At 36.9% G+C, this 27886-nt stretch overlaps 1 protein-coding gene across 1 annotated transcript in view; it reads right to left on the bottom strand.

The window, feature by feature from the left end:
* ITPRID1 (ITPR interacting domain containing 1) overlaps window positions 1-27886 on the bottom strand; it is a 100868-nt gene that overhangs the window by 47111 nt on the left and 25871 nt on the right. Inside the window, exon 8 of the mRNA XM_004045274.5 lies at window positions 23266-23323. Within this exon, the coding sequence (XP_004045322.3) occupies window positions 23266-23323 (58 nt within the window). The remainder of the gene's footprint in view (window positions 1-23265; window positions 23324-27886) is intronic.

The following is a 27886-nucleotide window of genomic DNA, read 5'->3' as shown; positions in this document are numbered from 1 at the left end:
CAAAAGCAATCTATGGTACTGGACTACATATCTTTGCAGTTTTACCTAAGTGGCATTTGTTTTGTTTAAACATCTAGGGTTTAACCATCATGAGTTATCTTTCCTTTTTTTTCCTCTGTCTCTCAAGTTTTCTTTTCTGTGTCACTTCACTATGAAGATATTTAGCAAAGGATTTGGCTTTGTTGACTTTTTATCATAGATATAAATACAGCCCCTGAGAAATCTTTGCTGATCCTATTCTCCCATTGAACAAACATTTATTGAGCTTCTAGGTGGTGTCAGGTCCTACACACGGGATTAACAGGGTATGCATGTCAGGATTTTTGGACCCCTAGGGAATCATAATTTCTTCACATCATAGTTAACAGAGAGCAAATACTGATTTTTTAAATAGTCCTATTTATCAGAAGGCAAGAATTTATTAATTTATCTATTAATAGAGTAAGAATCATTATGATAAACACAGAACTTTGAAACTCCCTTAGACCAACTCTATACATTTTAATGAAAGTTATTTAATGAACATAGAATATCTACACGTTCATATTATGTTTTATAAAATAAATTTCAAAACCTATCAGCTAATGCATCAGTCCATGACCAAGGTTCCACCTGTGAGATTGCCATGCAGGTGGGCAAATTGCACATGCTAAAGGAAATAGACCATGTCAGATATCATCATTGAGGTCTGTATGGGCACCAGAAGCCAGCTAGAGTTGGCAGCAGAAGAAACCAATCAAAATCTCAGCTGCTCTGGCACTGAGCCACTTTCCAACCTCTCTTCCCAGGGAGAAGAATCAGCCTCACCTCTGGCTTCAACTTTCCCAGGAAGAGTAGAAGGGGAAAATGCCAACTCTTTTTTTCCAAAGCAAGAATGGCCAGAATAAGATCAGTTATGAGAGAAGGAACCCTAATACCCAAAGCCTCTTCTATCACCAGTTTCCTTTTTACTGGTATGCCTCATTTGCTTAACCTTTTCTAAAGTCTCATGCTTATCATAAAGGATGATGTTTGCTACAGGAGACAAGAACTTGGATCTTCCTTCCAACATGTCCCTGAAAAGGAGGAGCGAAGCTATGATGTTTCCATTGCTTGCTCCCAAACCACTGATCTTTAATTTCATACTACCTGAGAATTTTAGCACAACACAAACTCCTTAGTGAATGGCCTAGGTTTCTTGATGCAATATTCACCTTGAATTGTTTTATATTAGCACTTGGGCAGTAATTAAAGGGACCTAGAAAGAAGCAGGGGAATTGTGGAGGTGAGCTGGGGAAAGAATAGTGAATAAAAATAAGACAAAGAGCACCTGAAATACATCGGCTTTGCCTCCCCTTCCTTCTGCCTTGAAGGCTTCTATCAACTACCTTGGCTACACCCTCCCTTCCTACCATAATCACCTCTCCAGATTCAAAAAGGCCTGTGAAAGATTTATTTTCTCTTTTTTTTTTTTTTTTTTTTTTGAGATGGAGTCTCCCTCCGTCACCCAGGCTGGAGTGCAGGGGCACGATTTCAGTTTACTGCAACCTCCACCTCCCAGGTTCATGGGATTCTCCTGCCTCAGCCTCCAGAGTAGCTGGGATTACAGGTGCCTGCCACCACCCCCGGCTAATTTTTTTGTATTTTTAGTTGAAATGAGGTTTCACCATATTGGCTAGGCTGGTCTTGAACTCCTGACCTCAGGTGATCCTCCTGCCTCAACCTCCCAAAGTGCTGGGATTACTGGCATGAGGCACCCTGCCTGGCTGAGAGATTTATTTTCTAACCTCCTTCCAAAACACCACCAGGCTAAAATAAAAGGGTTCTCGATTTCCTATCTGACATAAGCTATCCCTTGAAAAAACTGAGAAACACATCTCTTGTTAAACTTGTTAAACGTAATTTTTATAGGAAGCATAGAAAAGCATGCTCTTTTCTATCTTCATATCTAGCATAGTTCTAGGGGTGGGTGGTAGTGGTTTAGACTGCTTATTACTAAGTTTGAACTTAAATCAACGCAACCGCTAGTTAAATCATAAATTTGGTTTGTTCCCCGTTTGGTGTGGACCATTTCAACCATACCTTGATTTTAATACTCCCTTAGAACAGAAGGGTTTTCTCTGTTGAACTGTAAATCTAGTTCTACCAACATTTTTACATTAGGATGGTATCTTAACTATACAAACATAGCAACATTAAATTTTTTGCTAGAGAAATAAAGGGATGCCTTAGTAAGAATCAAAGCTTTGAAATCACGTAGATCTGTGAATACTAGCTCAGTTACACCCTTGCTGAATTATTTTGATCCAATGACTTATCCTCTCTGAGCTGTGGTTCTCTCATCTGTAAAATGGGAGTAAAATCCACTTGCTCCCATGGTGGTTTTAAGGATGAATTAAGAATGTAAAGTGCTTTATGTAGTGCCTGTCGCACAGAATGCTCAAAAAAGGGCTACTTCCATTCCTTACAGCCCCACATGCTAACCCCTGTGTAGATGCCACAGCAGCCCTTAGCTGACAGATGGCTACAAAGATGCATGCAAAGGGTCCTTAAAAGGAGTAACAATTGAGTTAGGTACATATGTTTTGTATACAGCTAATTATAATACAAGGCAAAATGTATTAAGGCCTATGGTAAAGGCAGGCATCAACATCATTTACAGGAGCACTAAAGGAGGAATATGTCTAGGGAGCAGGGTTCTTGGAGGAGATGACAGAAGAGGTAATCATCGCACTAAGACCTTGAAAGATGGATGACTTTTGACATATGAAAAAGGAGATTGGAAGTGAAGTCTGTGAAAAAAGGAGCAATGTAGCTACAGAGATGCAAAATTGGGCAATTCTGGGGGACACTAAGCAATCCAACATACACAGTCTGGGCTGTGGGAGAGGAAGTAAGGTGGTAAGAATGGGCTGAGGCCAGAATAAGAAAGACCTTGAATTCAATTCTATGGAGATTCACATTTATTATTTAAACAAGAGAAATCAATATTTAAAAATTGTGAATGAACACTACAGTGTCCTTATGGAAGTAAAATGCCCCAAACAAGTGTAGTGTGTTATATCTATAGAACTTAGCATCAAGCAACTGCCCCTTTCATTCGAGAGTGAATAATACCAGGCTTCACACTATTGGAACATACTCAGTCAATTAAGAAAAGTACTGATTGCCGGCTGCAAAATATCCCCATGGTGCCAAAGTGTCTGTGGAGTGGGTGGGGAGGGGGAGGGAAGGTGTGATAATTAAAAGAATTGTTACTTGCAATGTCACAGGAGCCAATGTGTTAACTCGGCATGCTGGGAAGCTAGAATGCTCCCAGCTGCCACGGGGAGGGAGGATGTGGTTTGATCCCTGGCACCACTCGTTGGGACAAGATGAATCACAAATGTGTTAATAGTGAGGTTCCATGTCATAATGTGCCAGATGGAGGTGGTTACAATCTGATTGATTGCCTCCTGGCCAAGACAGGAGTTTTCCAGAAGGCAAACGTCTCCAAATTGGCATTCAAGCTCTAGGGATCAGCAGGTCTTTATCATGGTCAACATGGACCTGACATTCTCGACTTTATGAAGTGTGGCTACCCCCAAGACATGGGCAGCCAGAAACAGTATCTGGATGAGGAAAGATGCGATGAGGGGGTGATATATGGAAGAAACAGGTTTGTGCTTGACAGAGCTCCTATGGCTAAGCATGACTATTAACAAATCTATGAATGTACTGGAAATAAAGGGGAGGGGGTGGGGAGACGCAGGGGGTACCCTGCTTGTGAACAAAATAAATAACCAGAGAGGGAAAAAGAAAGGCAAAAAAGAGAAAGAGCAGGATAGAAAATACTTCCCAGCCTCAGACACCAAATCCCCAAAGCAGATGAGTCTAGATGCCAGGCTGAGGCCACCGGGCAGGAATATAGAGCAGGGGACAGCAAGACGACTCTCCTGTCCATTCCCTTCCACTCACCCTGACGGCGACTACCCAGCCCTTTGTTGCTGCTGCTTTTTCCCCCAGTGCAAGCTTCCAACTACAAACAGCCAACTATAAGGGCAATAACTGTGGTGTCCTACTGGGAACTAACGCAGCCTCTCGTGCAGGCGCTGGGTCCTAATACAGGACAATGAATAAAGCTTCATTACAGAACAATGGAGTTAGCTGCCAGAGCCTACAGATTTGAATAAACAACAAATAAGCAACATCTGCTCCAGCATATGTGTATGGTAAAAAAAAAGTCACAAAATAAAAGAATTTGTAAATGCCAAAAGCAACACTAAACTGCCAGTGCTACTGTAGAGTGAATTTTTAATTGCACATGCAAAGAGGCAGGCTGTGGGTATTAGTCTCACATATGTCTTGTTGCTGCCAACCTGGGAGTATAGATGAATTTAATTAAATAAGGATTATCCCTTCTCCCCAGTACGATTACTTATTTATAACAATGATAAAATTGCCTAATAAAAAATTGTAATATTTTAAAAACAAGGCTAGAAAACACCCTGCTTTCTGTGTAAGTCGTTCGGGGCTGTTTGAATTTGAGTGTGTCTTTTAAAATTAAGTCTATTCCTACTGCCAAGGAAGAAAAAAAAAAAACCCTTATCATAAAGCCTGCTGCAGTTAAACAGCCAGAGACTACATTATGGAGAAATATAAAGACACAGAGCAGCATGGGAATTGACTTTCATGGGTGTGTAGAAAATTAAGCAATTGGACTCAAATTGAGGCCAGGTGACTAAGCCAAGGGACAGGGCCACTGAGACTTGTTCTCCACCAGTGTTCTGGTCGCCGGTGAGCAGTTCCCTTCATGTTGGTTATCCCTCTTCCATATGCACTAGTTCCCTGAAAATGAACAGCACTACCTAAAACAAAACAACAACAAAAGAGATGGGCACTCTCGTCCTTCTTCTCAGTGACGGTAGAGTCCCTTTTTACCTCCACATTAGCAACCTGCATCATCATGGAGGCCAGTGGTAATAAACCAGGAATGAAACTAGAGACAGCAAAGTAGATTCATGTGTAGGATGTTACTACAGAAATCAGTATCTTCTGAGTCTCAGGATCTCAGTTTCTTTCATCTTTGAGCAATTTTGTTATTTAATCACTTTTCCTCACTAGGATTCAAGGCAAGTCAGAGCACTTGACCAGGGGCATTCTCTCAAGGTCAATTCAGAGGGCAACCAGAACCAAAAGATAGTCAAGGTCTCTAAGTGTGTGGCGGTGGGCAGTTACACAATCGTTCTACCTCAGTTTCCTTATCTGTGCAGTGGCAGTGGTAAAACCAGAATTCACCTCCAAAGAAAGTTTCCATGAATTAATATGTGTAAAGTGACTGAAGCCTCAGTAAGTACTCACTCAATAAACATTGCCAAGAATTTAAAAGGATGCTTTATAAGGCACCTAGATCTGTATCTGTCTCTCCCTGGATGTTAGCAGCTTTCTATTTATCTATTGTTTTATTTCTTCCTGACACTTATCACAATTGTAATTCAATAAGTAATTGATTTCTTCTGATACTTACAAATTCTATGAGACTAGGGTCTGTTTTCCTTCTATTTGTATCTTCAGCATTCTCTTAAGGTCGACTCAGGAGGCAACCAGAATCAAAAGACAGTTAAAGTCTTACAGGTGGCTAGGCATGAGCAGGGCAGAAGACGGCTCTCCCCCAACCCACTAGGAATGTTGGGTGATGTTTTGGCAATTATTGCATTACCTCTTTAAAAACGATAGCTTGGCAACCCCAGGGAGAGGGCGTTTCCTGATGAGCCACACCTGTTAACATCAAACTAGTAGTTGAATTCAAGCCCCAGGAAGAAGCAACTTCCTGGGCATGCATGTTGAGAGACAAAAATGGTGAAGTATGATCTTCCGGGTACACTCCACCAGAAAAGGGAAGAAAGCCTCGATGATTCCCATCGAGGAATAACTCCCTAAACAGACCACCTGTGGTCACTTCCCAAGGGTAAGGAGGGCTCTGCGCATGCAGGCAGCTCACCCCAAGGGAAGAATCATGGGAAAGAGTCGGGCTTAGAAAGTCCTAGGATCCCGGTTATGCAACGCAATTGGCTTTCTTTCTCTCTTTAACCTTTTTCTGTAGGAGCATACATTTTACTTTATGACTTGGTTTTGTCCTTAACTGTGGGCCTTTAAACCACTATGTCATGAAATACCAGTTGTGTTCTCATTTTTAAATGACTGCATGATTGTCCACTTTATGCGTCATTTTTTAAACAATCCCCTTTATTGAATGTTTAGGGCAGTTCTCATTTTTTACACCTCTCTTATAATTGCCTTAGAGCAAGTTTCTAGAGGTTATACACAGGTGAAAAGGTAAATAAAGTTAAAGCTTTCTGATACATGTTGTTATATTCCTTCCAGAAAGCAGTGTGCTTCCTTGCCAACATTAGCTTCTGTGAACTCTTAAACCTCCACCACTTTAATAACTCATTTGTCTATTTGACTATAATTTTAAGTTGTATTTCTTAGATTATAACTGAGGTTGAAAATTGCTTTATTTACGTATTTCTTATTTAGTAAAATTTCTACTGACTTTTGTTGTTAAATCTCTTGTTAAAAATACTTTGTGAAATATTTGGAAATATGTCAAACACATAGAAAATATAGAAAATAACTGGCTGGGTGCGGTGGCTCACGCCTGTAATCCCAGCACTTTGGGAGGCAGAGGCCGGCGGATCACGAGGTCAGGAGATCCAGACCATCCTGGCTAACACAGTGAAACCCCGTCTCCACTAAAAATACAAAAAAAACTTAGCCGGGCGTGGTGGCAGGCGCCTGTAGTCCCGGCTACTCTGGAGGCTGAGGCAGGAGAATGGCCTGAATCCGGGAGGGTTCAGTGAGCTGAGATCGCGCCACTTCACTCCAGCCTGGGCGACAGAGCAAGACTCCATCTAAAAAAAAAAAAAAAAAAAAAAAAGAAAGAAAGAAAGAAAATAACACAACAAATACATATTCTTCAAAGCCACCGATCAGCTTTATTAAAACTTAACATTTTGCCATAATTACTTCAGATTTTTTAAAAGGGGAAACATAGATACAGTAGAAGTCCTGAGTTTATTCCTTCCTCCTTTCCTTCATGTCCAGAGTTAACCAGGATCCTGATTATGGTGGTTATATATTCCCTTTCATATTTTTGTGCTTTTACTTTGCACATTATTAATATACAGCAGATGTTGCTAAGGTTAATATATATTTTATATATTGTATGTACCCAACTACGATTAATTTACCCCCAACTTATCTTTGTAATATTTATCTATGTGGATAGACTAACTTCTTTACTAGCATTGCTGTATATTATTCTATTTATGAGTACGATACATAATGTTTAACCATTTTCTTATTGATTTGATTGCCCTTATGTTGTTGACAAAAGTTTTTCACTATTTCAGTGTTTCAAAATGATTCTTATACTTTCATTCTTCTGCATATATGTGAAGATTTCTTTAGGATATATACTAAAAGCTGAATGGCTGGGTTAAGGGATCTACGCATCTTAAACTTTCCTAGATTTTGCCAGACTGCTTTGCACAATGGTTGTACCAATTTATAATCCAACCAACAGAGTCAGAGATTGCCATTTTCCATAGCCTCACCAACACTTGATAGTATCAAATACTAAAAATTTTGCCAATCATTTGGGTCTAAAATAGCATCTTATCATTTAAACTCATCTACTCCTGATTATAACAGGGTAAAGCATTTTTTTCTTGTTTATTCGTCAGTTTTTCTATAAATTGTATATTCATATTATTTGCCCATTTTTATATGGTCATTTACCTTTTTCTTATTGACTTTTAGAAATTTGCTATTTTAGACTGAGCGCGGTGGCTCACGCCTGTAATCCCAGCACTTTGGGAGGCCAAGGCGGGCGGATCACGAGGTCAGGAGATAGAGACCATCCTGGCTAACACGGTGAAACCCCGTCTCTACTAAAAATACAAAAAAGTAGCCGGGCGTGGTAGCGGGCGCCTGTAGTCCCAGCTACTCGGGAGGCTGAGGTAGGAGAATGGCCTGAACCCGGGAGGTGGAGCTTGCAGTGAGCCGAGATAGCGCCACTGCACTCCAGCCTGGGTGACAGAGCGAGACTCCGTCTCAAAAAAAAAAAAAAAGAAATTCGCTATTTTAGCTACTAATATTTTATTGTATATAAATTGCAAATTACCTTTTCCTATTTTGTGACTTGTCTTTGAACTTTATTCTGTCTTTGATGAACCAATGTTGACAATTATGATGAAGTCATATTATCAGTTTCTTTTTAGAGTGTGTACTTTTTTGTGTCCTGTTTAAGAAATTGTTTGTAACCCTGAGGTCATAAATGTATCCTTCTGTATTCTCTTTTGTAAGTACCAATGCCTTACTTTTTACACTTACACTGTTGCTATACTTGGAATTTATCTCTGGGTATGGGCCAAACCAAGAGTTTAATTTGCTATTTTTTTCTATATGGATAACCACCTTACTGTCTCAATTATGTTTATCCTTTCTCCACTGATTTTGAAATGTTCTGTCTAACTTATTGCTTTATATCAGGGAGTCTACTACTGAGCTGTTTATTTCATTGGCTTATTATCCATTTTTTAAACTATGGCACCTGTCTTAATTACAATTTCTATATAATAAGTGTTGATTTCTAGCAGGGAAAATTCCTTCTCCATGATCTTTATAATAGTCTTAGCTTTCCTTGGCCCTTTACTGGTACACATGAATTTTAGGACAAGCTTGCAAGTCCTACAAAAAAATAAACTTATTAGCATTGTTATAGAAATTATGTTGCATTTTAGATTAATTTGGTGAGGATTTATTTCTTTTTGATATGGAGTTTTCCCATTTATGAACATAGCATACCTCTGCTTTTTAGTTATCCTTTATAAGACATAGTAATATTTATAATCTTCCCAACAAATATTCTAAAAGTATTCATATAGATATAAGGTGCTTTTAATAGGTTTATGGTTCTTGTTGAAGTTGTGAAAAGAATCTGTTGTTGTGGGTTTTTTTTTTTCTGCTTTAATGTGCTTCCATTTGGTTATTGCTGATGCATGGAGACTGGTTTCTGCATTTTGCTCTCATATTCAACAAACTTGTTAAACCTTATTATTCTACTAATACACCTGTCACTTCTCAAGTTTTGTATGTAGACAGTTATCTTGTCTGCAAAAGTGAACATTTATCTGGTTTATAAATTCTTACCTTATTGAGTTGTTTTTCTGCTTTTATCTTTAGTTCAATGTTGAATAAAAGTAATGTGGGCAGGTTGTATTCCTGGTTTAATGGAATTTTTTCTGAGATTTTACTGTTGAGATTGAAATTGCTATCAAGATTTGATAGATGCCTCTAATTAGGTTAAGATATCTTTCTTTTATTCCTACTTGCAGAGAGTTTTTGTTCTTTTGTTTTGTTTTTAAATTATGAATCAATTACATTTTGTTATATTTCTTTTCTGCATCTTTTAATATTATGTTTTCTTTTTAGAACTGTTAATGTAATATGCTTTATTAAATAATTTTACTGATGTTGATCCATCCTCAAATTTATGAAAAGACATGGTTCTTGTTAGATGGTAATTTTAAGAAATCTTTATGTATTCTACTGTATTTTATCATTAACTTAAAATTTTAAGTTTTTTAAATATATGTTTTCAATTTTAGATAGTAAAAACTAATCAGCTTAATTGCTATTTTATGCTGAGCTTTAAAAACCATTCTCTATATTCCAATATAAATATTCATCTACACTTATTTCTGTTCCTTTTATATTTTGAGGGTGTTTTTACATTTAATAATTTATCTGAAATGTCATCTATCTTCAATTTCTGTTGGTAAAGGATGATAGGGAAATATTTTTTATGCACACATCTTTTTTAAAATCTGTCAAGTTGATGTCAAGTATTTCCTTTATCCTATGACTATTTAAATTATATTAGTTTTTCAATTGTTAAAACATTTTTGATATCTTATACTAAAAGCTATTTGTTCAAGTATTAGTATTTTAAAATATTTTACTGTACTTAAATCACCATTAGTTTATTTAAAAATTTTTGCCTCTATTTTCATAAGTGAAATGTATCAATTTTCTGAGACATTTTAGTCAGAATTTCCTATGACGTTTCTCTAAAATCTAAAAGATGCTTGGAAGATTTACAAATGTTTGCATTATCTGAAATACTTACATAAACAAGAAATTATCTATTTCTTGAAAAACTGAAAGAACCAGTTATATAGCAATTTTTTCTCATTGCTTTTCTCCGAAGTAATTTCTGATAAACTTAGTTTATGTTTATTTATTTTTCCCCTATGGTATTAGCTTATTTATCTTTTCTATTATGTTACTTTATTAATTTTTGTTGTATATATATGATAAAAATATTGGTAATATAGTATCAATATAAAATTTGATAACACAAATTTTAGATATCATAAATAAATGACATATGCAAAATATATTTATCTATCTAAATTTCCTTAAGTGGCATCAATAGTAATTATCTCTGGTTTTAATTACATTAGTTGTACTAGTATTCCTTTATAATTTTAAAATGGGTTTTGCATATTAGGTCATTTGTTTTCTATATCAGTGACTATATTTCTTTTCTTATTTTGATATTTTAATTTTGTTTGTATGCATTTTCAGTTTTTTGAAAACTTTGTGGCTTTTTTCCTATAAAAATTTAGTGCTTGGATTTTACTTATCAAATCATTTGTTTCTTCTTTCCACATTACCAATTTCTACTTATCTTTATTAATGTCTAACTTCCAATTATGTTTATTTTATTGATTTAATGATCACCTCTTTAGGCAAATACCTAATTTATGTTAATTTTTTCTGCTTTGATAATAAAAAACAATCAGTGCTATGAATTTGCCTCAGATTACTGCTTGTGGTAGAACTCTCCAATTTTATATAAAATGTCTTCATCATTATTATTCAAGTGATCTGAATTAGTAATTTTAACTTATACTTTTCTATACTTTTGTTTAGGATGGAGGACCCAGCTCCCAAGTACTGGGTTTGTCATTTTGTTTGTTTGGGGTTGGAAGATGTCACTTTTACTTCTATTATTGAATTCAAGTGTTACTGCACTGCATTTATATCTATAAAAATGTGGCTCATACAGTGTGTGTGTGTGTGTGTGTGTGTAGGCCGGGCATGGTGGCTCACGCCTGTAATCCCAGTACTTTGGGGGACCAAGGTGGGTGGATCACCTGAGGTCAGGAGTTCAAGACCAGCCTGGCCAACATGGTGAAACCCTGTCTCTACTAAAAATACAAAAATTAGCTGGGTGTGGTGGCTCATGCCTGTAATCCCAGCTACTCGGGAGGCTGAGGCAGGAGAACCACTTAAACCTGGGAGGCGGTTGCACTCCAGCCTGGGTGACAGAGCAAGACTCTGTCTCAAAAAAAAAAAAAAAAAAAAGAAATTATAAAAGAATCTTTGCATTTATATGTTGTTAGATATTTTAATAAATATTCCAAGAACACTGGCAAATAGTACTCATTTTAATATTTTTCTATTGAGTACATGTTATTAATTAATTAATATATTTTTATCCTCTTGTATTATTTTATGCTTGGTCTGTAAAAGACTGAAAGGAATATTAAAAGCTCCCCCTTTTTTTTCTTTTTTTTTTTTTTGAAACGGAGTCTTGCTCTGTTGCACAGGCTGGAGTGCAGTGGCACGATCTCAACTCATTGCAACCTCTGCCTCCCAAGTTCGAGCGATTCTTCTGCCTCAGCCTTCCAAGTAGCTGGGACAACAGGCATGCACCACCACACACAGCTAATTTTTGTATTTTTAGTAGAGACGGGGTTTCACCATGTTGGCCAGGCTGGCCTCAAACTTCTGACCTCAGGTGATCCACCAGCCTCGACCTCCCAAACTGCTAGGATTACAGGCATGAGCCACCACGCCCAGCCAAAAGCTCCCATTTTTATTGTATCCATTTCCTATGGTATTGCCAGAATTATTTCTTGTTTAGTGTTTTGAAAATAACATATGCACATGGTAACAAAAGAAAATTAAAATATGCCAATTAATTTAAAACGTATCAGTTTTCCTTTTATTAAGCTACCACCATTAACGGTTCCTTATACATTTCTCTGGAAGCAATCTGTGCATCCCTTTCCCCCAGTAGAAATATTATACAACCATCTGTTACTTAACATCTAACAACAGGGACACATTCTGACAAATGCACGCTTAGTTGATTTTCTCATTGTTTGAATATCATAGAGTGGACTTACACAAACTCAGAAAGTATGGTCCACTGCACACCTAGGTTAGATGGTATAGCCTATTCCTCCCAGGCTGCAAACTTGTACAGTATGCTATTGTACTGAATACTGTAGGCAACTGTAACACAATGATAAGTATTTGGGTATCGCAACATAGAAAAGGTACAGTTAAAATATGGTGTCATAATTTTATAGGACCACTGCTGTATATGTGGTCTGTCATTAACCAAAGCATTGTTATTTGGTACATAACCATGGATATACTCTTTTTAATACAAAGGAGTGTATAGATAAGACTCTTTTGCATGTAACTTTTTTCTCTTTTAACAACTCTGTGTCTCAGAGACCTTTCCATATGAACATATATTAAATTATTCCTCATTTTAAAAAATAATGACTGAATAGCTTTGATGTAAGGATGTACTATAATTTTAAAAGTAGATTATTATTGTGGGCATTTAGGCTGTCTCTAGTTGTTATTATGAACATTATCTATATTACAGTAAAATTTTGTGTACATTTGAATCTATTGGCAGGTCAAGTTACAGAACTGGAATAAATACATCAAAAGCTGCATCCATTTAAAATTTTGAGGTATCGTCAGGTCACATTTTAAAGTAATTAGGAAAATTTAAATTCCAACCAACAGTGGGTGAGTGTCAGTTTCACATTCTTACTGTTACTCTGTATTATTTAACTTTTAATTATTTGCTAATGTAATAAGTGAAAAGGTGAAGTCAATCTTGTTTACCATTTTTGTGGAGCTTTTATATTTCTTCTTTGAACTGCCTATGTATTTCCATTCCCCGTATCTAATAAGATATTGTTTTTCTCATTGATTTGTAGGGGCTTTTTTACAAATTGATAAAGTCAGCCTTTATATATTAGACGCTAACTACTTGGTATGTAATGATGCATGATTGTTTTGTTTTTGTTTTTGTCTTTGTTTTGTTGAGGCAGAGTCTGGCTCTGTCTTTCAGGCTGGAGTGCAGTGGTGTGATCTTGGCTCACTGCAACCCCACTTCCCAGGTTCAAGCAATTCTCCTGCCTCAGCCTCCCTTACAGGCATGCACCACTATGCACAGCTACTTTTTGTATTTTTAGTAGCGATGGGCTTTCACCATGTTGGCCAGGCTGGTCTCGAACTCCTGACCTCAAGTGATCCACCCACCTTGGCCTCCCAAAGTGTCAGGATTATAGGCATGAGACGCTGTGCCCAGCGCGATTGTTAATTCTTAAATGAAATTTTGATAAATTTTTAAAGGGCTTGATTAAAAATATTTTCTTTCATTTTACAGTAAGCATTATTAGATTTTAGTATTATAACTCCGATTAGTTTTTGTCTTTATTCCTTGCTTATTCTAGGTCCACCCTTTCACAATTAACAACCTTCCTTGGTTTTATTACTTGAGTTCAATTTTTCCATACACTATTTTTATTAGTATAGAGCAGTGTTCCCCAACCCCCGGCTTCAGTCCATGGCCTATTAGGCAGTGGGCCATACACCAGGAGGTGAGCGGTGAATGGGCAAACGGGCATTACCACCTAAGCTCTGCCTCCTGTCAGATCAGTGGTTGCATTAGATTCTCACAAGAGTACAAATTCTATTGTGAACTCTACATGCAAAGAATCTAGGTTGTGTGCTCCTTATGATGATCTGAGGTGGCTTAGTTTCATCATGAAACCACCCACCTGCCTTAGTCCATGGAAAAACTGCTTTTAATGAAACTGGTCCCTGGTGCCAAAAAGGTTGGGGAAGGCTGTTCCAGAGTACTTTATTTTGAGTAACATCTTAATCACCTTGAATGGTAGTAAAAAGAGCTGATACATAAAATAAGGGATTTACATCTATTAGGCTAATCTTTTTAACAATCCCATGAGATAGATGCTGTTATTATGCTTATTTTTATTTTCTTTAGATGAGGACACAGAAGCATAGAGATTGAGTAATTTGTTAAAGTTACATAGTTGGCAGTTGCTAGATTGTCGGATTGGAATCCAGGCAAGCTGGCTCCAAAATTCGTGCTCCATCCATGGTCTCACTTACTTGAGGACATTGTCCTGGAAAGGTAGTGGATGATATACCTGGGGAGTCCTGTTATCTTTGAGAGTGACATTATGCTGCCCTTATGCATAAAAAGAGTAGGGCTGGGTATAAAATTGTTGGTTCGCATTTTCTTACCCTTCTAAATTATATGTGTATTTATTCCCATCTGCCATTTTATGTTGCTAATGAGATATTTGAAATTTTTTTCTCTTTGTAAGTTATCTGCATTTTTTTGGTCCAGAAATGTGTGAGTGAAATCTCATCCCACCATATCCTTCTACTTTATACATTTTACTGTCATATTTAGGTGTTTTCATTCCACTGAGATGCCTGAATTTAGTAACTACCATTTTTGTTACAACAGTTATTTATTTATTAAATCAAAGTATAATATATACATTAAAAAATCAAATAGTGCCAAAATACTGTGTCATGGAAAGAAAATTCCTCAAAGACAACTGCTTTTAACCCTTTCCATATGGGATCCTAAGAGTGGCAATGTCACCCTGATGTTTCCAAGCCTAGGATTTGGCACCATTCATTGTTGGTTTTGCTAAAACTTGCCCATACTTTCAAGAACACCACTCCTGGTTACCCAGTTTGAGCATGCCATCTATTTTTCTCTTTGGAAGAAAGTCCCTACACTTTTCACCAGTTTTGCTTCACACTTCCCAGCTACATTTTTATCTTCAAAATACTCGGTTTGCTAATATTTCTAATTTGCTATGTGACCAGAATTGTCTCCCTATTTGTCTCATTGTTGATTCTCAAAGCAGAAAGCCAATCAGGAGTGTTTACGTTGTTATGGCTGCATATGTGTGTCTCACAGCCGGGCCAGTAGTTTCATCAGATGGCATTACCTTTTCCATATGTCCACTGTCATCAAATATTAGATGCCATCAGGTTTAAGACTCATTATTTTATAATAAGAAAAAAACTCTCTACCAATTAAACTAAGACCTGTCATCAATTATAACATGTATCTTGATTGCAAGGATGACAAATTGGAAAAAATCATTCATCTTATAATTGATGAAATACTGGGGTCAACTCCTCTCTTGCTCACTAGAGTTCTTGACCTGGAGGCACAGCCCATTCCACAGTCAGTGTTGATGTTCTCATGCATGAGCCATGCGTCTCCCAGGTGCAAGGGACTCCTTTTCTAGATGCATAGCACAGCATTCAAGAGTGTAGACTCTGGAGCTAGACAGGCTGAATTTGAAACCTGGCACCACTTTGAACTCTATGAGAAACTGAGGCACTTTATTTAACCTCTCCGTGCTCGTTTCTTCATCTAATACACAGAAATAGTAATAGTGCCTACCTTAAAGGTTTATTTTAAGGATTAAATGAAGTAAAGCATGTGAAACACTTAGAACAGTACCTGTCACAGTGTGTCTGTATTTGTTAAATATAATGACACTGCTCTGTGAGTGATCTCCTTGCAGGCTTCTTACTGCTTAGGAGTGAAATTTAGTGTCCTCAATCTTCCTCCGAAGAAGGAATGGGGATACCCAGCAGGGAAACAGTGTTCTCCAATGAAATCTCTTCATCCATTTTTTTCTTCTCTCTGCAACTTGTCCGCTCTTTATATTCATGGTGGCTGAAAGGTTCAATGTTGTGGAACTGGTTCCTACAAATTCCTTAGAAAACTGCATATATATGCTTGCCACATATTGACTTTGTATCAGATATATATCTTTTTTAGAACTCCAGACAAAACTTAAGACATTAAGAGTCCAACTGCAACCACCTCTTACATCTATGTATTATTTCTTGGATCCATCTTCCTTGACATTTTGTTTATTATATTCATTTCTTTTTCTTTTCCCACTTAGTTCTTAAGTAATTTCTCACACATCTCCTAGTTTTCAGTCATTTTTATGCATGTACCAGTCTGTCTCTTACTAATTCTATTGAATTTTAAGAATTATATTTTAATTTTAAAAATGTAGCTGGGCATGGTGGCATGCGCCTGTGATCCCAGATACTTGGTAGGCAGAGGCAGGAGGATCTCTTGACACTAGGAGTTCAAGGTTGCAGTGATTTAGGATTGCACCACTGCACTTCAACCTGGGCTACAGAGTGAGATCCCCACCTCAAAAAACAAACTATATATATATATACACACATATATGTATATAAATTTTTGTTAGCATTTTGCTATACCTCTCATTTTTTGTCTGCTTTACATCCTTATTTTTTCAGTCTACTTAAAGTTATATTGTACCACTTCATACAAAATGTAGAAATCTTGTAGGTATCTTTGTTCATTTACCAACTCCCCCACCCCGTATGCTATAAATTGTCAAGTATAACATCAACATATGGTACATAACACCACAATACCCTGCCCATCTTTGGTCTAAAGAACTTCCTTTAGCAATGTTTACAGTACATGGGTGCTGGTGATGAGTTATTTTTGTCTGAAATTTTATCTTTATTTTTGAAGGATATTTTTGCTGCATGTAGATTTCTGGCTCATAGTTACTGTCTTCTCGTCTCTGTTGTTTTTAATGAGAAGTCTTCTGTCATTCAAATCTTTATTCCCCTGTATTCAATATGTCATTTTTGTGTGCCTGCTTTAAATATTTTCTTTTATCTTTGATTTCTATCAGTTTGATCCTGGTATTATTTAGGTGGTTTTCTTTGTAATTTCTTTGTAATTATCCCACTTAGAGTTTGCTGGCTTCTTGAATCTGTAAATGTAAATCTTTGAGCAAAATTAGAAGATTTCCCACCATTATTTCTCCAAATATTTTTTTCTCGCACAGTTTTCTCTGTCCTTTCCCTCTCAGACTACAACTACATATATATTTGACCTTTGATACTGCCTCACAGGCTTCTGAAACTCAGATAAGTATTTTCTATAATTTTCAAATCTTTTTCCTGATCTTCGGATTGTTGGATAACGTCTATAGATATATTAAAATCCACCAAGTCTTTCTTTCATTGTTTCTGATGTAATGTTAAATGAATATTGAATTTCAGAAATTATAGTTTTTATTTACAGAATTTCCATTTTATTATTTATTATAATTCTTTTTTTTAGATTTTCTATCTTTTCATTCATTGTGAGCATATTTTCCTCTACATCCTTCAGCATAATTATAATAATCTCCCTATCTGCTGATTAGAACATCTGGGTTTTCTCATGGTTTGTCTTAATTGCCATTTTTCTTGAATATGAGTTATATTTTCTTATTTCTTCATGTGTCTAGTATATTTTTATTGTTCCTGAATATTGTGAATGGTATATTGTTTAAGGAGGCAGGGAACTTGGCTGCAATCAAACCCCAGATGAAAATCTCAGTTCACTTATTTTAGTCTTAACAGATTCTTTAAGTCCTTTCCATGTGTGTTTGGTTCAACAGTTAGCTAGAGATTTGAACAGATTTAATTCCTAGAATTTGGAGATTTTCCTCCTTGGTTCTCTCCTTTCTGTGATTTTCCTCCTTCTCTTTTCAGCTATTATCATTTCCTCAAATTTTATATTCTGATTTATTTTTTTTAACTCATAAGACTTCTAATTTTTTTTTTTTTTTTTTTTTTTTTTTTTTTTTTTTTTTTTGAGACAGAGTATCACTCTGTTGCCCAGGCTGGAGTGCAGTTGCCACAATCCAGGCTCACCACCACCTCTGTCTCCCAGGTTCAATCAATTCTCCTGCCTCAGCCTCCTGAGTAGCTGGAATTACAGGCACCCACCACCATGCCCAGCTAATTTTTGTATTTTTAGTAGAGACAGAGTTTCACCGTGTTGGCCAGGCTGGTATCAAAATCCTGACCTCAAGTGACCCACTCACCTCAGCCTCCCAAAGTGCTGGGATTACAGGCATGAGCCACTGCACCTGGCCAAGACTGCTACTTTCTGTTAGAGTTTTAGGATGGTGTCAACTGGAGCCAACCCTCAAAATAAAAAGCTTTTAAAAAACAGGACACTCACCCAGTGCCATTCCTTCCTTCTATGTGTTGAAACCCCCTCCACTCTTTGTTCACTTTTGGTCACTCTTCAGTACCTTTATGTAGGAGTTTTAAAAATATTTTGTCCAGACTTTATGATTATTCTCTGTGGGAGGGTTGGCTCATTAGGAGTTACTTAGCATCAGAAACAGAATCAAGCATTGTGTATTTTATCTGGAAGGAATCTACTCATTGGAGATGGTTCTCTTACATAGATGCCATGTCCTCATACAACTCACTGAGAATATTAATTCCTAAAGATTTGTCTAAGGTGTAAGGAAGGGATCCAGTTTCAGCTTTCTACATATGGCTAGCCAGTTTTCCCAGCACCATTTATTAAATAGGGAATCCTTTCCCCATTGCTTGTTTTTCTCAGGTTTGTCAAAGATCAGATAGTTGTAGATATGCGGTGTTATTTCTGAGGGCTCTGTTCTGTTCCATTGATCTATATCTCTGTTTTGGTACCAGTACCATGCTGTTTTGGTTACTGTAGCCTTGTAGTATAGTTTGAAGTCAGGTAGGGTGATGCCTCCAGTTTTGTTCTTTTGGCTTAGGATTGACTTGGCGATGCGGGCTCTTTTTTGGTTCCATATGAACTTTAAAGTAGTTTTTTCCAATTGTGTGAAGAAAGTCATTGGTAGCTTGATGGGGATGGCATTGAATCTGTAAATTACCTTGGGCAGTATGGCCATTTTCACGATATTGATTCGTCCTACCCATGAGCATGGAATGTTCTTCCATTTGTTTGTATCCCCTTTTATTTCCTTGAGCAGTGGTTTGTAGTTCTCCTTGAAGAGGTCCTTCACATCCCTTGTAAGTTGGATTCCTAGGTATTGTATTCTCTTTGAAGCAATTGTGAATGGGAGTTCACTCATGATTTGGCTCTCTGTTTGTCTGTTGTTGGCGTATAAGAATGCTTGTGATTTTTGTACATTGATTTTCTATCCTGAGACTTTGCTGAAGTTGCTTATCAGCTTAAGGAGATTTTGGGCTGAGACAATGGGGTTTTCTAGATATACAATCATGTCGTCTGCAAACAGGGACAATTTGACTTCCTCTTTTCCTAATTGAATACCCTTTATTTCCTTCTCCTGCCTAATTGCCCTGGCCAGAACTTCCAACACTATGTTGAATAGGAGTGGTGAGAGAGGGCATCCCTGTCTTGTGCCAGTTTTCAAAGGGAATGCTTCCAGTTTTTGCCCATTCAGTATGATATTACACCTTATACAAAAATCAATTCAAGATGGATTAAAGACTTAAACGTTAGACCTAAAACCATAAAAACCCTAGAAGAAAACCTAGGCATTACCATTCAGGACATAGGCATGGGCAAGGACTTCATGTCTAAAACACCAAAAGCAATGGCAACAAAAGCCAAAATTGACAAATGGGATCTAATTAAACTCAAGAGCTTCTGCACAGCAAAAGAAACTACCATCAGAGTGAACAGGCAACCGCCAAAATGGGGGAAAATTTTCACAACCTACTCATCTGACAAAGGGCTAATATCCACAATCTACAATGAACTCAAACAAATTTACAAGAAAAAAACAAACAACCCCATCAAAAAGCGGGCGAAGGACATGAACAGACACTTCTCAAAAGAAGACATTTATGCAGCCAAAAGACACATGAAAAAATGCTCATCATCACTGGCCATCAGAGAAATGCAAATCAAAACCACAATGAGATACCATTTCACACCAGTTAGAATGGCAGTCATTAAAAAGTCAGGAAGCAACAGGTGCTGGAGAGGATGTGGAGAAATAGGAACACTTTGACACTGTTGGTGGGACTGTAAACTAGTTCAACCATTGTGGAAGTCAGTGTGGCGACTCCTCAGGGATCTAGAACTGGAAATACCATTTGACCCAGCCATCCCATTACTGGGTATATACCCAAAGGACTATAAATCATGCTGCTATAAAGACACAGGCACCAGTATGTTTATTGCGGCATTATTCACAATAGCAAAGACTTGGAACCAACCCAAATGTCCAACAATGATAGACTGGATTAAGAAAATGTGGCACATATACACCATGGAATACTGTGCAGCCATAAAAAATGATGAGTTCATGTCCTTTGTAGGGACATGGATGAAATTGGAAATCATCATTCTCAGTAAATTATTGCAAGAACAAAAAACCAAACACCGCATATTCTCACTCATAGGTGGGAATTGAACAATGAGATCACATGGACACAGGAAGGGGAATATCACACTCTGGGGACTGTTGTGGGGTGGTGGGAGTGGGGAGGGATAGCATCGGGAGATATACCTAATGCTAGATGACGAGTTGGTGCAGCGCACCAGCATGGCACATGTATACATATGTAACTAACCTGCACAATGTGCACATGTACCCTAAAACTTAAAAGTATAATAATAAAAAAAAAGATTTGTCATGCTTCTTTGTAATCATTCTTTTTTAGTGGACATTTATTCTGAATAACTTCTGATTTTTGAACTGCTAAATCTTATAATTTTGCTTGGTTTGATGATTTTATAAGGTGACAGGGAAGGCATATCTTGTCCAAGTTGATAGCTAAGTGAGATTCTCTTGGAAATTTTTACCTTATCATGTTAGTATAGTTCTGCAGTAGACTCATCTTTTTAACCCCTAGATGGGCCTTTACCTAGAATTGTCTGCAACTTCGCCCACAATGTATCCCACACAAAGTCCTAGTCTTAGAGAATATGAACGATAGACTTCTCCTCCTCTTCTTCCTTTTAAATAGCACTATTATATATTTCCTTTTTTTCCTTATATTCCCTTGCCATTTAAGTGGCATTTTACTTTTGGGGGGCTCAGGGAGGATAGTATATTTGTGGCCTTGGGTCCCAATTTTCTATATGAAGTCAATTTGTTCAAATTCAATTAGGAAATGCTTAAACATAATTTTTCTGCTAGTATGCAGAGTATTGCCCATGAGCAGAGGCAATACAGTCTTACTACTGGTTTTTAACGAATTTTAAAGGTATTTGAAGAGTTCATCATATACCTCCATTTATGTGTTTAAAACAACAATTTACTACCTCCTGATTCTGTGGGCTGGCCAGCTCGCTGTGGTTTCTCTTGGATTCTCTCATGTAGTTGCATCAGATGGCACCTGGGCTAGAGTCATCTGAACGTTTGGGCCAGGCATCAAAGATGGCTTATTCACCTGGAGCTCATGCAGCACTGTCCACCAGGAAGTCCACATGTGGCATCCTCATGTCACTTGGGCTTTGCACAACATAGGGGCTGGGTTCCCAGAGGGAATGTTCCAAGAGGAAATATCTCAAGAGTCAGGAAGCAGCTGAGTGAGTGGCACTGAAACTAGCACAACATCACTACTGCTATAATATTTTGGTCAAAATAGTCCATGTGCTTTCATCTTTAAAATGAAGTAATTGTTTTGTACTTTGAGAAAAAAACTGCATGTATACATATCTCAAAGTGATTACACACACAGTTATCATATACATATGAAAATTTCCTTTTCCCATTAATTGAACTAGTTTTACATATTTATTCTCAATCTTATGTTTGTTTCAGTTAACAACACTATTTTTGAAAGTAACAAAATCACATTTGCTGTACCATAAGTCAGATTTTATCCATTAGGCTCTCCTTCACCTACCTTACTTTGCTGTCTCAATTCGAGATGAAATGTAGATTAGTAATTTTTGTCTAACTTCCCAAATAATTTTTTGGAATGATTGGGGCGACTTACATGGTATTAATTGACCTCTTAATAGAATGTCAAGGAAGGCAATTCCTATTGGCAAGGGGACCTCCAGCTTCATTGAGAAGCATTCAATTAGATGGGAAACAGATGCTTATTTTTGTCTTATAAGCCTCAATGCAGGTTATGTGGTAATTACTTCGAAGAGCAGGATAAGAATTTATGTAATCAGCAGGACCCTATAATTACTAATGAATAATTTCTAAACAGCATTTAGCAAAATGAGGCCCATACATACACTTTGTAATGAAAAAGATGTGTTTGACACAGCACTAAATTAAATTAAAAATTTGCATATTTTCTTTCAGGAAATGCATGAGCTTCATCTGCTGTATTTTGCTGGACTAGTTCTGCCTACTTGTAACTCCCTTATAAGACCATGGAAATGCTGAATCACAGTGACAACTGAATGGGGGAATGAAAACCAGGAATAGAGAAGTGTTTCCTTCTCTGTTATTTAGGATGATAAAGCATCATTCTGAGAGAAGACTTGCAAAGCTACCTCTAGGGAACCTCTGTCCACTGAGAGTTTAACATTAAGATTATACAAAATTTAGAATGCAAGGGCTAGCAGAGAACTTAAAATTATCTGCACTTATTTCTTCATTTCAGATGGAAAAACTGAGACCCAGTTAAATGAAAACAGCATGTGCACTATGAAGCAGTTGGTAGAAGGAGTGAAAAAGTACCCCCCTCCCCACAGTCAGGCTCAGTCCCATGAAATTCATTCCACTATGGTAGTCAGATCATATAGTTAGTGTCAGACAAGCCACACACACCATTAGCCCCAGGAATATTGAACGTTTCTGTGGTCTTTTAAAATTTACATGTACATTTGCATTGCCAGTAGGTTCTTTTGTTTTGTTTTGTTTTTTCAGATGGAGTTTTGCTCTTGTTGCCCGGGCTGGAGTGCAGTGGCATGATTTCAGCTCACTGCAACCTCCACCTCCTGGGTTCAAGCAATTCTCCTGCCTCAGCCTCCCAAATAGCTGGGATTACAGGTGCGCACCACTGCGCCAGCTAATTTTTTTGTATTTTTAGTAGAAATGGGGTTTTGCCAGGTTGGCCAGGCTGGTCTTGAACTCCTGACCTCAGGCGATCCCCACGTCTCAGCCTCCCACAGTGCTGAGATTACAGGCATGAGCCACCACACCCGGCCTGCCAGTAGGCTTTTAATATCTCAGAAGATGCATGAATTTAGAGTACCTTCTAGAGATAATTTAAGCTCTGTACATATTAAGAAATTTAAATACCAGTTATTTACATTCTGAAAGACCATTGATGAGATCACACACCTTGATGAATTCTTACCTACAGTTCCTGAAGTCATGTCAAGAGGATTACCAGTCTCTTCTTCAAAGCTTTGGACCTAAGATATCAAAATGCATCAATGTCATTAGAAATTTTGTCAAATAAATTCACTTATTTTAATCAACATATAATAAGACTGGCAACTGATAAGAGGGATAAACATGAGTTCCTGAACTCAAATAACTTGCAATCTGCTGGGAGGAGGTAGCAGGGACAAGGTACCCATGATGAAGATTCAAAGAATTAAAGAAGTTGAGGAAAGGAGAAGATCACATCTGGATGGGAGGATCAATGCTTCTTCTGGAAGATGTGCATTTGAAAGAAATTTACATAATAATATTTCTATTCTAGATTTTTTTTTGCTTCCAAAGAACTTTAAGTATATTTGGAGAAAGTTAATTAGGGCTTGATAAATTTATGGAGAGTAATTCAGAAAATTTAATTGCTATATAGTGCTTAGACATTTTTTAAAATTTTAGTTTCCAAATTGCTAGAACAAAATTTATTTTTGAAATTTTTAAAGAAATTAACAAATACTTCTGTATTGATGAAAATGAAGTTATCATTAAACAAAATAATACACATTACTTCTAAAATAGCAATACAGCTAATTATAGAAACTGATACATAGAAGAAGAAGGTAAAAAACAGGGCTGGGCTTGAAAACTCATGCCTATAATCTCAACACTTTGGGAGGCAAAGGTGGGAGGATCACTTGAAGCCAGGTGGTTAAAATCAGCCTGGGCAACATAGTGAGACCCCATCTCTACAAATAAAAAGAAGATAAGAAAGCAGTTACTGTTACTCCAAAAACATTTTGGAGTATTTCTTTGCAAGTTTTCTTTTATATACATTTTTTCTGGATATTGTCACGTAGTCAAATTTTTTCTCTCAAAAATTTGAAGGCGGAATTTTTATTCCACATCATAAGATTTCTTTGAAAACATCATCTTTAATGACAGGACAGTAGGCTGTTCTCAGGAAGTACATTAGTTTACTTAACAATTCTCCCACTGTTGGAATGTTTTCTAAATTTTGCAATTAGAAATAATGCTGAGGTGAATATTCTTGTTCATAAATCTGTTTCTACATGTCATATTACTTATTTGGAATTGATATTTGAGTACAGAAAGCTGAATCAAAGGACATAAACATTTTAAACATTGTGGTACACCATGGCCAAAAATGACCTCTAACCCAGGAATAGACCAGGGACCATGAGAATATAGCTCAACTGTAATAAGAAGAAATATTTAATCTCTCTTTTTAATCCTTCACATCTTTTTTTTTCAAATCAGTTACTTTACACTTGTAATCTATTAGACATACTTCTTAGCATTATTTTCACTGGTGTTGGTAACTCAAGTCAGTGCACATCACATGCATTTTCAAGTGTAATAAAAAGTTTTTGCTATGACCATTATCATGGAGAAAAATCCACTTAGGGCAATGTGAAGCACATGTTTGTCTTTTGAAAAAAAAGGAAAAGCCCCATTAATTCAAAATGAAAGCCAGGTGTATTCCTGGGCTATTCCACCTGAGCCACACTTATTAATTAATAAAAAATAAAATAAACAAATAGTTACAGCTTTTGAAACATTCCCCCACCTAATCAAGATGTTGACTGGGGTTGTTTAATAATATGGTTAATGTTCTCACATGTGACTTCTAGAGAATAGGATGCTTATATGCAAACAGGAGGGAAAGCTAAAAATCATTTATTATGGATATGAAGAAGCATCCTACCTTGAGTTTACAATTGCACAAATTTTACAAGTATCAAATTCACTTAATGTATTTGGGAATTTAAAAAGAGAGAGGCTGACTCAATTTTACTGAGTAAAATTAAGCAAAAATATGTTGATTTTTCCATTAAAAAATCTATGCACAATTTTGTTGAAATTATACTTTTGAGAAGTGAGACAAACATTGCCAAATGCAGCTTTTAGTATGACTTTAGGGAAAGCATCATTGGTTGATCTGGAGGCAAAATTTGGCCAATCATACTTGAAATTCTGATAGCTAGATATTTAAGTACATTGGCTCTTGTTTTAAATGCCATGAAAATCTGCCAATTTCACACATATTTTTCATTTCTTATAACTGGATTTTAAAATTTGACATTGAAAAATAAATATTAAATCTGGCATTGGCTTCTGTTTAAGATGCAATCTACCCAAGCTTCATTTACTCATCCACTGGTATTGAGTGAAACAAATATTTTTTCCCCAGTGAGAATGTAATATTTTATATGCACTTTTTATTAAAATGAAATTCGAGTAGTGTGTTTCTTTTTTATTATTTTTAGGACTATCTCTGCCTTACATACACATACAGTCTCTCACACACACAAATCCTAGAACATAATAACACCATAAACAAAGACGGCTATGAAGTTTGACAGAATGTTCTGTTTTTCTGTGAAAGTCATCCTTAGATTAAATTAATATTGTCAAATTCTTTGGATGTTCACTCAATTAACAAATATTTGCTAAGTGCCTACTATGTGCCAAAGAAACATGTGAATTTGTTTTCTTTATTTTGGTGTCTGAGTGTGTTTCTACTCTCTCCCCAAATACATACTAATAGGTAGTATTTTCTTGAATAATTGTAATTTAAAAATTCTTGAAAGTATACCAATCAAGGACTAACATTCTTTTCTTATTTAGTTATATAAAATTTATCAAATTTGATAAATTTGATGTTTGTCTATCCCTATACTCTGACATTTCGATGGCTTACTAGGAACGTTATTTTTCTCTAAATCAGTCTAGTTTGAAGCAGAAGAACCTTCAGGGACAATAGAGTCTGATGAGGCTTGACAATCGGTTGGAGTTTGGTGAAACTTTTTGTTCGGATCCTAGCTAATAGCAGATTGATTTGACATTTTTTTTTTGTTGTTGTTTGTTTTTTTGAGACAGTTTTGCTCTTGTTGTCTAGGCTGGAGAGCAGTGGTGCGATCTCGGCTCACTGAAACCTCCACCTCCCTGGTTCAAGTGATTTTCCTGCCTCAGCCTCCCGAGTAGCTGGGATTACAGGCACCCTCCACCACACCGAGCTACTTTTTGTATTTTTGGTAGAGACAGGGTTTCACCATGTTGGCCAGGCTGGTCTCAAATTCCTGACCTCAGGTGATCCGCTGCCTCAGCCTCCCAAACTGTTGGGATTACAGGTGTGAGCCACAGCACCGAGCAGGCTTGACATTCTTTATAGTAATTTAACTATTGGCTTGGTAATTAAGTAATCTTTGCAAGACTAAGTTTTTTAAAAATGCTTTTTTTAGCACCTTCTCAGTTTATCCTCAAATCAGGGCATTTGACCAAAGGTATGTTTTTTTCTTCCTTTTATTATTATTATTCATTTTAATGCTACTACTTAAATTCAGTTTAATATTTTAAGGTTCTTTAATTTTTATACAAGGCATATATGTACACAACCATATATACATATACATAGATATTAGGAACCTTAACATCTACATATTTTAAAGTAATTTTTATATCTTTGTGGGATGCAGCTATGCCAATAGGCATATTCACCTGGCTCAATCCTATTCTTTTGAAATTATGGTTAAGCCTACTTTCTATGAATTTCTTTATCCTCTCGGCCCCAGGCTGGCTAAGAATGCCTTTACTTGCTCCTGGAATACCCAAAAATATGTCTGTATAGTGATGTAAAGTGTATCTGTAGGGCTGGCTCTGTGCCTACCATCTTACGGTTTCAGTGCCCATCCCTGCCACTTCTCTGTAGCTCCCTTTTCAAGGCAGATTCTGTTACCATTTCTGTGCCTGGCACATAGAGGGCTCAACGGAGAAGTAAGCCCACTTTGGAATTTGCATGTAAATATCCTGCCCTACTTTTAGATAATTTAGATGAAAGGAGAGAAAAGCCTTGTTCTTCCTTTGTAATTACTTATCTGTAATTATACTAAATAACACAGTTAACAACAAGTTAACTCCCAATCCTAGCTGCCATTATGAATAGACTGATGAGTGGACATGTATACATATTTTTTGAAAAGAAAAAAAAAACCCAACTCTAAGAAGTACAAGTGAGAATGTCACTTAAGTGAAGATAAAAACTAGTGTAAATGAATGAAGGTGGGGATGGGGGAGCAAAGAACATGTGTGAAATGAAGGTCAAGCTATGTGAAAATCACTACATCCCAAAGCAAACAAATAAACATCACACTAACATCCTAAAATCAAAACCATACCCAAGTCCCTACAGCTTTGTCTGAGGCCCTGTGTTAGGCATTGTGGGGGAAACATTTCCCACACACACCCCCGGCCCTAAAGGAGCTGAGAGTCTTTTTGGGGAGACAGCATTGACACACACTCAATCTCTAACATAACGAGCTCACGCTGCTAAAGCAATGAGAACACAGAGGAGAAGTGGTTAAGGCAAGTTTCACTGAGTGGGAAGTAGTTGAACTGATCCTCGAAGAAGATAAAACATGAAAAGTTAGAGAATAGATAAAAAGCATACATACAGGTACATAAAACAATTGAGCCAAAGCAAAGTCAGAAATGACCCACGGATTCAACTGTGAGCAAGAAGAAAGACACTGGAGCAAGCAGAGGCTGGTTTCCTACTAGCTTATTTCCAACAAAAGCAACGA

Source organism: Gorilla gorilla, chromosome 6 (genome assembly GCF_029281585.2).
Source record: "Gorilla gorilla gorilla isolate KB3781 chromosome 6, NHGRI_mGorGor1-v2.1_pri, whole genome shotgun sequence".
Taxonomy (NCBI): domain Eukaryota; kingdom Metazoa; phylum Chordata; class Mammalia; order Primates; family Hominidae; genus Gorilla; species Gorilla gorilla.
The sequence above is the reverse complement of the archived record's forward strand: the minus strand, read 5'-3'. Positions and strand labels throughout refer to the sequence as shown.